This window comes from Elephantulus edwardii, unplaced genomic scaffold (genome assembly GCF_000299155.1).
Source record: "Elephantulus edwardii isolate Elephantulus edwardi_28Jun2011 unplaced genomic scaffold, EleEdw1.0 scaffold00325, whole genome shotgun sequence".
NCBI classification, from domain to species: Eukaryota; Metazoa; Chordata; class Mammalia; order Macroscelidea; family Macroscelididae; genus Elephantulus; species Elephantulus edwardii.
Genome location: NW_006400075.1, coordinates 1,688,353 through 1,701,461, shown reverse-complemented (window position 1 = coordinate 1,701,461; position 13,109 = coordinate 1,688,353). Strand labels below are relative to the sequence as shown.

Here is a 13,109-nt window from a genome sequence, read left to right as displayed (position 1 = left end):
TGGCACAGGACAGAGCGGTGTTTAGGGCTGTTGTACATAGGGTCGCTATGAGTCGCAGGCGACTCGACGGCACATAACAACAACAACAACAACAACAACTAATCAATCTATTCAGTGAGGAAATAGAGTTCTTAAGTAAGTGGCTCTGGGACAGTGGATTTCCTCATGCACAAAAAACAAACAGGACCCACGCCTCCCTTCACTCAGCAAAGTTAAAAATTAATTTACAACCCAACTGTGAAAATCAGAAATACAAAATTCTCAGAAGAAAGTGCAGGTTCAACACTGTCAAGCCTCGTTTTCAACAATGGAATAACTAATACAGCAAAATGAAAACAGCAAAAATCCCAAAATAAAGGGAAATTTACAAAAATGAAAACCTTAAAAAAAAAAAAACAAAACCTTTTCTCACTGTTGGGTGCTGTCAGGTCGAATAGGAACCTATGCACAAGAGATCTGAACCTTGTCCAATTCTGTGCCATGCTCACCCTTCCTTACATACTAGAGCCCATTGGGGTAGTCACTGTGTCAGTCCACCTGGTCGAGAGTCTTCCTCTCCTTTTCTGACCCTCTGCCTCTGCGAGTATCATGTCCCTCTCCAAAGAACAGCCCCTCCTAGAAACATGCCCAAAGTATGTGAGCCAAAACTTTATCACAAGAGCACTCCAGCTGCACCCTTTCCAAGACATATCTGTTTGTTCTTTGACAGCCCATGAGATGTTCAGTGCTCTTCTCCACCACCACAGCTCAAACGCATCAATTCTTCTGTCTTCCTTATTCACTGTCCAGCTCTCAAAAAAACTTTTTCATCAAAAAGACAAGCTAGAGGAAGGATATCTTTGGAAACTGTGTATCTGAATAAAAAATAAAACTTTAAAATAACAAAGACAATGGCCCAGTCAGAAAAGGACTAAAACATACGTTCCAGCAAAGAAGACAACCAAATGACCCCCATCACATGCAAAGATGTCCAACATCACTCGCTATCAAACTCAGAATCATACCTCGCAGCCTATACCACTCCTACAGGGTGGAGCTCTGCTGGACTAATAATGCTAAGAAGCTTTGCTGCCAGTCCAAGGGTGCGTCTTTCAAATCCACCAGCTGCTTCGCGGGACAAAGCCAGCCAATGAAAACTGCCTCACTGCCTCTGAAAACCCACTCAAGGGTCAGCTACAGGTCGGTTCCAACTCAACAGTACACAACAGCACAGGACACAGCAGAACTGCCTCATGGGAGGACCAAGGCTGTCATCCCCACAGAAGCAAGGCCGTCACACCCTCCCTTGGAGCACCTGGTGGGATCAAATGGGCAAACTCAGTTAGCAGCCACCATTTAACCACTGCACCACCATGGCTCCTCATTAGCCGTCAAAGAGATGCAAATCAAATCCACAACAACATCTCTCTCACCAGCATGCCAAATAGACAGACAGACAGAAGTAATGTTGGCTAGAGGGGGAGAAATTTGAAGAATTTATCTAGGTGGAGAAATTGTTCATTGTTACTGAGGATACAAAAATGGTACAGCCACTGTGGTTAATCGTCCTGAGAAACCTAAAACAGAACTACAAGACTCAGTGACTCCACTCAGAAACAGAAACCCAAAAAGCAGCTGGACACCAATGTTCCCTGCAGCAATATTCACAATTCAAAGATGGTGTAAACAAGCTACATGTCCATCAATGGGGATGAACGAGGAAACCCGATACAGCACGCACAGAGAACGGGTCACAGCTCAACACACAGGATCACTTGAGAGTCCAATGAATGCTGCCATAACGGACAGAGCTCAGTGACCTCAATCTGTGCAAAGGTACAGAGACCAGAGCTCCATCAGGGTGTACTAACATCACCGTGTGTGCTGCCCCATAAACTGTGCACATGTAAAAAAAGGAGGCCACAGTGACAAGAGAAGTGCCTGAGGCTGCTGGCATGTTCACGTACAGCCTGGAACTTGAGGGCTTTGTCTGTGGTGTGGAGGTTCATGGGACATCATGAATACGGGACATCAGTGCTTTCTGGTCCTCTCTGGTGCTCAAGACCCAAATGGTCCCTGTTCACCAGGGCAGCAGAGGAAGGAAGAGTGCAAGATACAGGAGGACAGGGCACCTGTGGCTGCTTGAGTCCACAGACAGCTGTCCCCTCGGCCAGGAGCCTCTAAGAACCACCTGGTACCAACTACTGTCACTGAACATTTTAATCAAAGATTCCATAGAGAAATCCTGATCAAAAAGGGGCAGAGATCTCAAATCTCTCACTAAAATGCACATCCTGTGGAAATTAACACATTAGCAACATATGCCGTCTGAGAAAATGAGTGGAGCGAGGAGCCCTGAGCACACAGGGTAATGGAACAGCCATCTCCTGTGGGTACCATGTGGAAAAAGTACCTTGGGATGCACTGTCGAAGGACTTGATGAGGGTCTTGACAGTGGGGGTGGGCTCCGAGGACGTCGAGGACCTCCGACTCAGCCCCATCCCCTGCCGTAGGGCAGCCAGATCTCTCTCAACTGCATTCATGTAGTTATACACCCGGCCTCGTTCCTCCTCCTGCCTGGAAAAGACACGGTGATCAGAACATGCACGCACACATGCGAGTCAAGACAACCAGGTCTCTCATCTAACCACAAAGCATGAGCAAGTATCTGCTGAAAATACAAGACAGCAGGATCAGTGGGGCTGGACACAGAACCTAGCCTAAGGCTTGCATATGCTTGGCACATTGTAGAAAAGAAATTTATATCTTTATATTTTGTTATCCTAAGTAGGTTAAGTAGCCATCAAATCTCATTTCCATGGGTTAGCATGAGGCGATGACATGTGCCATCAATTAGCACTGGAACAGGAGCTGCCTGGCCAAAGATACTGACTCCAATGGGGTGCCTCAGCCCAGGGTGGCTGTCCTGGAGCACCTGGGAGTCGGGTAGTTGTCACGGGGCGTCTGGGTCCCAGGTGGCCGTCATGGGGCACCTGGTGTCAGGGGGCCATCATGGGGGTCCAGGGTGGCTGTCATGGGGTATCTGCAACCTGGTTGGTGGAGAGGCAGCTGTCCCACAGGTCCGTGACTCGGCTGCACACATACATGTCTGTACCTCATCTGTGGAAGCACGCGTGTACATGTGGCCATGTAAAGCCAGAAAATCAAAGTGCACACCATGAAAAAGCAAAGCAATGAAACTGCTGTAGTTTCCAAACAGAATTTCCACAAAGAACAAAAAAAGCAGAGACTCTGATTAGTAACGTGACTCCCAGATACCCTTTGGCATGACAGATCAAGAGTCATCTGAAAAATCAACTCCATCTCCTGTATGAAGAACTGATGACACACCAGCTCTGGGGTACAGCAAGATTCCAGCTGCAGATGGTGTATGTCCTGCAACTCAAAGGAAGTCCCAGGCGGCCAGTTCTAAGGACACGGTCCTGGGGCTGGTGGCCTCCGCAGCAGGTGGGGGCCTCAAGCCTCATCAAACTAATCAATCAGAGGTCTCAGTAAAAAGTCAACAAGAGCAAACGTCCAAACTTCTGGTGTTAGGGCCCCTTTACCCCTTAGAGACTGGTCAGGGCCCTCAATTTTAAGTGAGAAATCAAATGAAAAACATACCTAAAATATTTCACTCGTTAGTAAGCCAGGACTTACTACAAATGGCATCTGCTTATGAAAAATTATTGTATTTTTCAAAACAAAAATTTAGTAAAAAGAACAGCAACATGTAACATTCTTGCAAACTTCTTTCACGTATGTCCTCCCAGAGGACAGTGGGATTTTCAGGCTTGCTCCAGCACCCAGGCTGCTATATGAAGATCAAGCCTTAGCCAGACACGCATGGGAAAGAAAGGCTATTTTCATAGTCTGTTCAGATAAGCACAGTTTTTGTTAGGGTGTTTTTTTACATTACACAAAACACCAACAGTGGCATCTGGACCTCCCTACCCACTTCTATCAAGGAACTTCTGACCTGCCCATTAAAATCTACTGGTCAGTCTTACATTCTGAATGGCTCTTTACACACTTTTGTGACCTCATCTCTAGTCACACATTGGGAATACAGGTTTTATACAAATAGAGAAAGAACCACCATCTCTCTCACTCCATGACCTCCACAAGAAGTAGCAAGGTGGTTCAGCAATCATTGATCCTGGGTCCCACACGGGACAGGAGGAGAACTCTCATATGTGTTAAATGTCCTTGTCAAAGTCTTGGGAATTACTCCAAGCACACGCATCACTGCCACACGCACAGACGGCTCTCATGCTGAGCTCTGCCATGTGGTAACACCATCTCTTCAACAATGTCTACACGTTTCCGATGGTCAAGTCGGATGGGAAAGGACTACTCTGGCCATGCACAGGAATAAGTGCAGCCAGAGCAAGCCTTAGCAAGGGGTGGGAGGCCCTGTGTGTCTCTAACCTTGTCTCCCAGCACCATACACATTGCCGGCATGGCCTCGCTTGGTCCTCCCCTCACTTGGTCCTCGTACCCATGAGAAAACTTGTGCTTCAGGAATGTGAGGGCCCAGGCAGCATCACTCAGCTCTCAAGTGGCAGAGCCAGGATGGGTCAAGTCTGTCCCTGAATCCCCATCCCACACATGAGGCTGTACCTGAACAGTGAGCAGCAGGTAGGTCTATTCACTGGCCACAACAGGGACCCTGAAGGTACCATTCCAGTGGTGCTGCCTCACAGGGACCAGACAACATGCCGGAGAGTCACTGGCCTTCTACTAGATTCAGGTTTAATTAAACCAACCTCCACTTCATTGCAGGACCCCACACCCCAAAGATGAGCTCTCCTCACAGCACCACTGTATCTCAGAACCCCATACTCCAAAGCTGGGCTCCCCCCACATCACCCCACTGACTCCCAGAACCCCATACTCCAAAGCCGGGCTCCCCCACATCATCACTAGCTCCCAGAACCCCACACCCCAAAGCCAGGCTCCATCAACAGCCCCTCGCTGGCTCCTTGGCATGTACTTGCGTGACTTGATCTCCTCCAGCTCTTTGGTGAGCTTCTCGTTTTTCTCTTGAGTCTCATGGAGCCGGCGCTTCAGGTCGCCGATCTCCTCCTGGGCTTCAGACTTAATGTCATTGGCGATGACGACAGCAGTCTGCAGATCAGCCTGGAACTGCCGCCACTCTGCAGACTCTTCCTGTGGAAAAGGAATTCTCACTCCACAGAGCACAAGCAAAGTGGCGTTGAAAGCAGGCCATATGTTTAGGACTAGGCTTCTGTGAGGACTGTACTCCACAAACTATCTCATCTAATTCCACAGCACTGTCATTATATCACCCACTGACGACCCAGTGCTTAATGAAGGAGCCGTAGTGGTGCTGTTTGAGATGCTCAGCTGCTAAGTGTAAGGTCAGCAGTTCAAACCCACCATTCACTCACCATCAGATTCCAGAGATTCCTGACGTGGAAACCCTATGGGACAGTGCTACTGTGTCCTATGGGCTCAGTACAAGTTGACTGGATTCTATGGAAGTGGTTTTGGGTTCTAGTTTACTCCTGACGAGAGGAAGGGTTTCCAGCTGGCCGGCCACCAAGGCACCAGGCACTGTGTTCAGTAACTGGTGATGACAGCAGGATCCACCTCCCCTCCTCATGTAACTGCAAAGTGAGTCTTCTGAAATCAAACTCATTGTGCAAAATTCACAAAGCTTTACCTTCCAGAAGACTCAGCAAGATACACAAATGGTATGTGAATTCCACTGAAAGGATTCACAGTGAGAAACTATAAATAATCTACATCAGAAAGGGCGGGAAAAAAACCCCAAGTAAGGAAAAGGAAGAAGCAACAGAAGATAAACATCACCAGATCCAGTGGGCCCACGTGGGCAAGGTAGTAAGGGCGGTGAACTGTGGCATTCTCAGGGGGCAGGCAGGCAGCGGAGGGGCCACTAGCTGGTACAGCATGGGCAGGAGGCCAAGGGGCTGCATGAGGTACCCTCCTCAGAGGGCACGTGGGCAGTGGAGCAGCCACCAGCCGGGACAATGTGGGCAGGGGGTGAGGGCAGCGTGTGGCGGCCTTTTTGGAGGGCATGTGGACAGTGGAGCAGCCTCCAGCCAGCCAGCCATGGTGAGCACCTGGACAGCACTGCCCTGGCAAGACCGAGAGAGATGCTTGTTTCAAGGGCTAACCAATATGAGTGACATAGCACGGGATCATGTCAGTTAACTGCCATCCAACAGAACCTTGTGGGTGGGGAGGAGGTGTGCTGGCCCTTGCCTACTGGCTGTGGGGCACCCCTGAGCAGCGCCCTACCCGCAGTCTCTCCCCAGCTCTGGGGATCCCTGAGTAGCCCCATACCCCAAAACTCTCCATCATCCCCCTCAGCTCTGGGAGACTCCCAAGCAGCACCCTACCCACAGTTTACCCCACCTTACCCCCCGCTTCTGAGGAACCCCCAAGCAGCCCCCTATATTCAGTCTTCCCCATGCCCTTCAGCTCTGGGGGGACCCCTGAGCAATCCCTATGCACAGTTTCCCTAACCGCTGACTCTGGGACACCCTCAAGAAATGCCCTACCCACAGTCTGCCCCCAGCTCTGAGGGACCCCCAAGCAGCACCCTACCCGCAGTCTCTCCCTTGTTCTTGACTCTGGGGGAACCCTGAGCAGCACCCTATGCACAGTCTCTCCCTCCCAGCTCTAGGGGACATCCGAGCAGCGCCCTACCCGCAGTCTCCTGTGTAGCGTCTTGATCTCTCTCTCCATGTCGTGCTTCTGATCCTGGAGCTTTTTGACTGTATCTGAAAAGACCACAGATGATGATACATTAACTGCTGAACTGTGTTCAAAAGGACCACTGTACCAGGACAGACACACAAATGACATTCACAGACAAGAGATGATTAGCTCCCGTCATTACTCAGCATCGCATCTGAAGAAAGCCCTAAGTAAGGAAAGAGTTGTAGCCAATCCTAGATCAAACCTGCTTTAAAGTGAATAAACCCAGTTGTTAGGAACACATACACTGCTGCCTAACCTGTCAAGAGTAATGGGCTACTAAGGTCTACAGGGCTGCGTGGAGTCAGACTCGACCCAAAGGCATCCAACACCCACCACTCAGCCATTAACACAGGTGTTTGTAACCCAAGACCTTTATGCCAACGCCATTTACACACTGGAGTGGATTCCACAGATGCAGCAAATTAGTACAATTATCACAATTTTACACATTTTGTTTCTTCAGTATTTTTTACAAAATAAAGAACTTGTCTATAAAATAAAGCCACTGCTTCCCAGTCGTTTGTGTCCCCAGCAGCCTAGGGGACAGATGGTCAGCCTGCCCAGGAGCAGCTGGTGGGGTCACTCCCCAGGCCTTTTGGACAGCACTCGAGCATTTCACCACTGTGTCACCATGGGTCCTCCAACTTCTCCTGCACATGAACTCTCCTTTCAGGACAAGGAGACACAGAAAAGCCGGGCCCCCAGGATCCAGGTTGACATGGGAAAGCCAGCTCATGGGGGGGCAACACCTCCCCCTTTCTGAAAGGCATGTGTGGGGGCACCATACCCTGGCCACAACCCACCACCCATAGTAAAACAGCAGTCACTCCCTTGCCCAACACTGCCATCAAGTCAATTCCAGCCCAGAGCAATCTCATCAGGACCTGAGGCTGCAAACCACCGAGGAGAGAGCCCCTCTACTCCGTAAAGAAGGGTAGGTGGATCCGAACCACCAGCCTAAAGCCTGGCAGCCCAACACATTGTGCACCACCCACCAGGTTCCCACACTCCAGAAAAAGCTCGCAACTCTCCTGCCCCAGCCCACAGACCCACAGGGTCCCTGTGCGCTCCCAGGACGTGAGCTCGCTCTCTCGCATTCACTCTCTTTCTCTCACACACACAGACAGACACAAACACTCATCTCTGCTGACACCTTGGGTATCAGGGTCTGGGGTGATCTGAGCCTTGGGGAGGGGGCCCTCGGGGGTTAGGTAGGGTGTGGGGGGTTCAGGGCCTGGGGATGCAGCCTCATGTCTGCACAGCCACAGCCTGGCCCACAGGAGGCACTGAAATGGAGTAACCATGCCCTCTGGCAGAAATAAGTATAGCTGGAGTGGATTTGGCCCTGATTCATGGCAACTCTAAGTACAACAGAATGGTTCCTGTCCAGTCCAACATCACCCAGCGGTCAGCAGTGGAATGACTGCTGTCCACACCATCCATTCCCATGGTCAGAACTGTTGTTTGAGGAGAGGTCACACACAGGCAGATTGTGCTGGGGTGCTCACCCCTCTGTTTTCACAGTGTGGGCACTGCCATCTGCTGTCTGCTCAGTGGAAATGCTACCTTCCACCAAGCACAGAACAAGGACAGGGCTGCTACTTTATTCGATGCTGAGTCAGGGAATCCTCCCTGTGGCTCACAGGAGGGCACTGTCCATTTTCTCCCCCAGAGCCACTGGTATACTGGGACCACTGACCTCACAGTTAGGAGGTCAGCAGGGCTCAACTGCTTGCACATTACTCTCCCCCTGCAGTCAGGTGAGGTATTGTTCTTGGGCTCTGTGATCATGCCAGCAGAGGTCTGGTCTTCTCATTCTGAGGGACCGGGCACTCCTGGTGCACGAGCGCTGGCCCTGTCCCTGGCCCACAAGCATGTGGGTGAAGGTTCCCTGACAGGTGCCCAGGGTCACCCAGGACTTGGGGACCTAAACAACAAGTGCTCCTAGCAACCTTTCCCATCGGAATCCTGGAAACCATCATGGGCAAACAAGGCCAAAGGGCAGCCAGCCTGTGTCCCCTGAACATGTACTATTCACAGACCACCAGGGTGTTCCGAAAGAAGGGGAGTGGAGGCCCTCCTGCTGGGATCACGTTTGGGAATTCCTTGGGGGAAAGGGTGATGGGGAGCCCACGAGCCTTCATCCCCCCTCCCTAAAGAAGATCCATAATCCTATTCTGGAGTCTGGAGGTCACATACACTTGATGTCATAAAGTTAGGAAACAAAGAGACAAGGACCCCACTGTTCACACTTGGGGTACATCCTTCCAGACTTATGTCCACTTTTCAAAGGTTAGCGGGTCAGATGATTTAAGCTCTGTGAAATTCTGTCCAGGCGGCAGTGGATTATGGTGACCATAACCAATGAGTATAAGCCTGGGGCACCACACAAGACATGAGGCAGCCATCATGACAGGTCTGGGTTTATTTTAGCATCCAGCCATCAGTGAAGTCCCAGGTTTACATTAGCATCCTCTCCCATCAGTGAAATCTCAGGTTTACTAAAGCATCCACCCATCAGTGATGTTCCAGGTTCACTAAAGCGTCTGCCCATCAGTGAGGTCCCAGGTTTCATCGTCTCTCATCAGTGATTTTCCAGGTTCAAGACAACATCCTCTCCCATCAGTGATGTCCCAGGTTCATGGCAGCATCCTCTCCCATCAGTGAAGTCCCACCCAGGTTTACAGCATACACCCTCTCCCATCAATGAAGTCCCAGGTTCACTGCAGTATCTTCCCTTTGGTGAAGTTTGGGAGTGTGGGAGGCAGCATCCACTGTAAAGTACACAGTTAACCCAGTGGCCACGCTCCCTGAGAGAAGCTCCTGCTACTACGGTGCACTGCAACCACCAAGCCCGATGGGTACACACAACCACCAGCTGGATCTGACCCAATGGCAGTGGGCTGCATTTGGGTCTGAGCATGATGTTCTTTTCAGAACTGTCCTAGACACACAGACAGATGGACAGACGGACATGGGCAACACACTGGCAGGGACCATATGCATCTGGGCTGACAGCAGCTGGCATGAACCTCTCTATGTGCTGCACATAGATCCAGGAGGCAGAGCGCTACGTCAGTAATATGACGTCAGTCCCAACACTGTCAGGAAGAGAGTCACCACTTGGGCCTCACCACAGCCATGGGGACACCAAGGCCAGCTGGCACAACCTGTCCACAGAGACAACGTCCACCCTCTTCCCTGTAACAGAAACAGCCCAAGGTGCAAGGCCCTGTCTGGGGAACAGAGTGCAGAAAATAAAGACAAGTGAAAACAATGAGTCCACACACTCAAGCACCATTCAACACGACATCATGACCCTAGAAAGGGAGGACCAGATGGCACCCAGCTACCACTCTGCAAGGACCACAGGGAGGTCAGGGACAGAAAAACAACACTAATAATCACAATGACGACCAGGCGCTCTGGACTGATGGAAGAGGTGAGCAAAGGGTAGGGCCACAGACTGCCCTCTCATCCTTCATGTGACTCATCCCTGTTACATAACTTTCAACAGAATCAAACAGGATGACAACACTTGGGGGTGGGGGAGTCAGTCATTAGAATACATATCACAGCATCAGGAGGACAGGACATGAACCAGGACTGACTGAACAAACAGTAACACTGGGAGGAGTCAGCACTTGGAACATGGATCACAAGATCCGGAGGACAGGACATGTACAGGACAGAGTGAACAGTAACATGGGGAAGATTCAGCACCTAGAACACGGATCACAGACCAGGACAGGACATCAACAAGGACAGAGTGAACAGTAAACATGGGGAGGACTGAGAACTTAGAAGAGTTGCCTGACCTGGTCCTCCCACAGCATCAACAGCTACATGAGCCTCAGCCCGGGAGCTACCTAAGAGCAATGCAACCTCAGCAGGGAAAGATCACATGGGAGCAGCAGGATTTGCTGACTTAGCCCAAGGTCACTGGAGGATGAGCAGTTGTCGTTTGGACTGAAGCGCTGAGATTTGGTCTGATATGGGACTGCTGCAAGTTTATCTGTATGTATCTGACTTGGGACTATTGCTCCATGGGACGTTCACCCAAGCTTGCTGGAGGTCTGAGGGGCTGTATGGTCATTGTACAGTGTTGCCTTTCTGTATAGTTTGTTAACACTGTGTGGACTGAGGGACTATTTGGTTATGGGTTGTTCACTGCGGCTTGTTTCCATCCTGAGTTGTGGCCCACTGACTTCTCTAATAAACCCCACAATCAGACCACATAATTGTGAGTATGGTTCCGCAGAATTTCAGAGACAGCTAGTTACAAGTAAAACTGGTGTTAGAATTGGTGGCTATGGGTGCAGGAGCATGGGAGACCACGTCTGACCTTGTAGCTATCAGTTGCTACTGTGGATGTTGTTGATGGGGACAGTTCCCAGCTGTGGAGTCAGCAGAGGTCAGACTCAGCCACCCCCATTTGCATTTGCTGCTTGTACGGAGATTCTTTAGAAGGTGTGTACTAAAACATGGAGGAGTTGTGCTATGACACCTACTGTGCACACAAGATAAATACTGCACAATGTCAACAATGAACAATCCAGGATGTGAGGAAGTCCAGAAATGTCTGCAGAAAACCAACAAGACTGGAGGCCTGTACTGATGATACTTAAAGACAACTCTGACCACTTGACCAATGGCCCACAATGTGAGACATGGAGAAAGACTGAAGCGACCAAAGATTTCATTTCACTAGGACCCCACTAGACATTTATGGAAGCAGCAGTCAAGAAATCAGACGACATCCTGTACAGGGCCAATCTGTTGTCAAAGTTCTTGTTAACATGCAAAAGAGCAAGGATGACAATTAAAGAGTAAGGTGCTCCGTACTCAAATCATGGCATTTTTAATTGCTTCATTCACACGACAAAGTTATCCAACAAAATAAGAAGACAAAAAAACAAAAACAAAAAACAACCAGCTGCCTGTGAACTGTGGTGTTGACGAAGAACATGAAATTTATCACAGACGGCCAAAAGAGCTAGCAAGCTGTCTGGAAAACTGTATGTGCACTGTTCATGAGAGGCTGCATCTCACACAGGGGACATGTTGTTGGGAGGGCCCAGGAAGGAACGTGGTTTAGGGAAAGTGGATCACACAGCAGCCATGGTGGTTCCCAGATGAGCGGGGATTCACTGTGGTGCAGGGGTTCTGACTTGGACAAGATCAATGGTACCTAATAGGGCAATATTCACATTATCCGTTCACTATTTTTTTTTCTTTAATTTTTTTATTATTATACTAGTCACTGTTTTTCAGAACAGATTCTTCCAATTTCCCTCACCCCCCCATCAAACTGTACTATTTCTTGATATTTCATATTTCCTTTTAAAAAAATTATAAAGAGGAACCATATGGCTAAAAGGATAATTATTCATTATTTCATCCATTTTGTAATTAAAACCTACATGATGTGAACATAATTTTCATCTTGGCAATAATTTGTAGGATTTTGGCCAGAACTCAGTCATGTAACAGCTTTCCAGATACCAGCTCAGTCACCACAAGGTGTCTCCCTTTCACAGTCACAGCTCCTGCTACTGTTGGCAACCCAGCTGTGCCCGCATGGAATCCGTCCATGATGGCCACGCTTGTCAGAGCAGACCTCGTCCACAGGGTCCTCACTGGCTGAGACCATCAAGCTGACTGCACGTGACCCTATGAACAACCAATCTGGCCTGTGCCGTCATTCTCTCTGACACACTCGAGCTCACTGTTACAGTCACCGTGTCGATCCACCTCGTTGAGGGTCTTCTGCTCTTTCTCTCATCTTTTATCTTTCCAAGCGTGATTTCCCTTTCCAAGAAATAACCTTTACTGACAGCATGCCCAAAATACGTGGGATGATATTTCACCATCCTTATCTCTAAGGATAACCCAGGTTGCAATTACTTCAAAATAGATTTGGTTTTTCTTCTTTTGGCAGTCCATGGAATATTCAATATTCTTCCCCAACACAATTCAAAAGTGTCTATTCTTCAGTCTCCCTTTTTCTTTGTCCCACTTTCAGACGCATAAGAAGCAACTGAAAATGTCATGGCTTGCATCAGGTGCAGCTTTGTCTTCAAGCAGACATCTCTGCTCTTTAGATAGATCTCCCCAATGCAGTACTGTCTTCTGATTTCTTGTCTGCTGCTATCATCAGTGTTGACTATCAATCCAAATAAGATGAAATCACTGACAACTTCAATCCTTCCTCCATCTATCATGATGCTACCTATTGGTCTAGTAATGAGGACTTGTTGTTTTCTTGATGTTAAGATGTAATCCACATTTAAAGCTGTAGTCTTTGATCTTCTGTAGCAAGTGCTTCAAGTCTTCCTCATTTTGAGCAAGCAAGGTTGTGCCTTCTGAATAATGCA

General features: G+C 49.1%; 1 protein-coding gene across 3 annotated transcripts in view; it reads right to left on the bottom strand.

Annotated features, from left to right (window-relative positions):
- Positions 1-13,109, bottom strand: part of SPECC1L (sperm antigen with calponin homology and coiled-coil domains 1-like) — a 99,071-nt gene that overhangs the window by 58,922 nt on the left and 27,040 nt on the right. For all 3 annotated transcript variants that reach the window (XM_006901410.1, XM_006901411.1, XM_006901409.1), the window contains 3 exons: positions 6,679-6,752; positions 4,976-5,151; positions 2,393-2,556 (listed from right to left, as the gene is read on the bottom strand). In XM_006901410.1, coding sequence (XP_006901472.1) covers positions 2,393-2,556; positions 4,976-5,151; positions 6,679-6,752 — 414 coding nt within the window. The remainder of the gene's footprint in view (positions 1-2,392; positions 2,557-4,975; positions 5,152-6,678; positions 6,753-13,109) is intronic.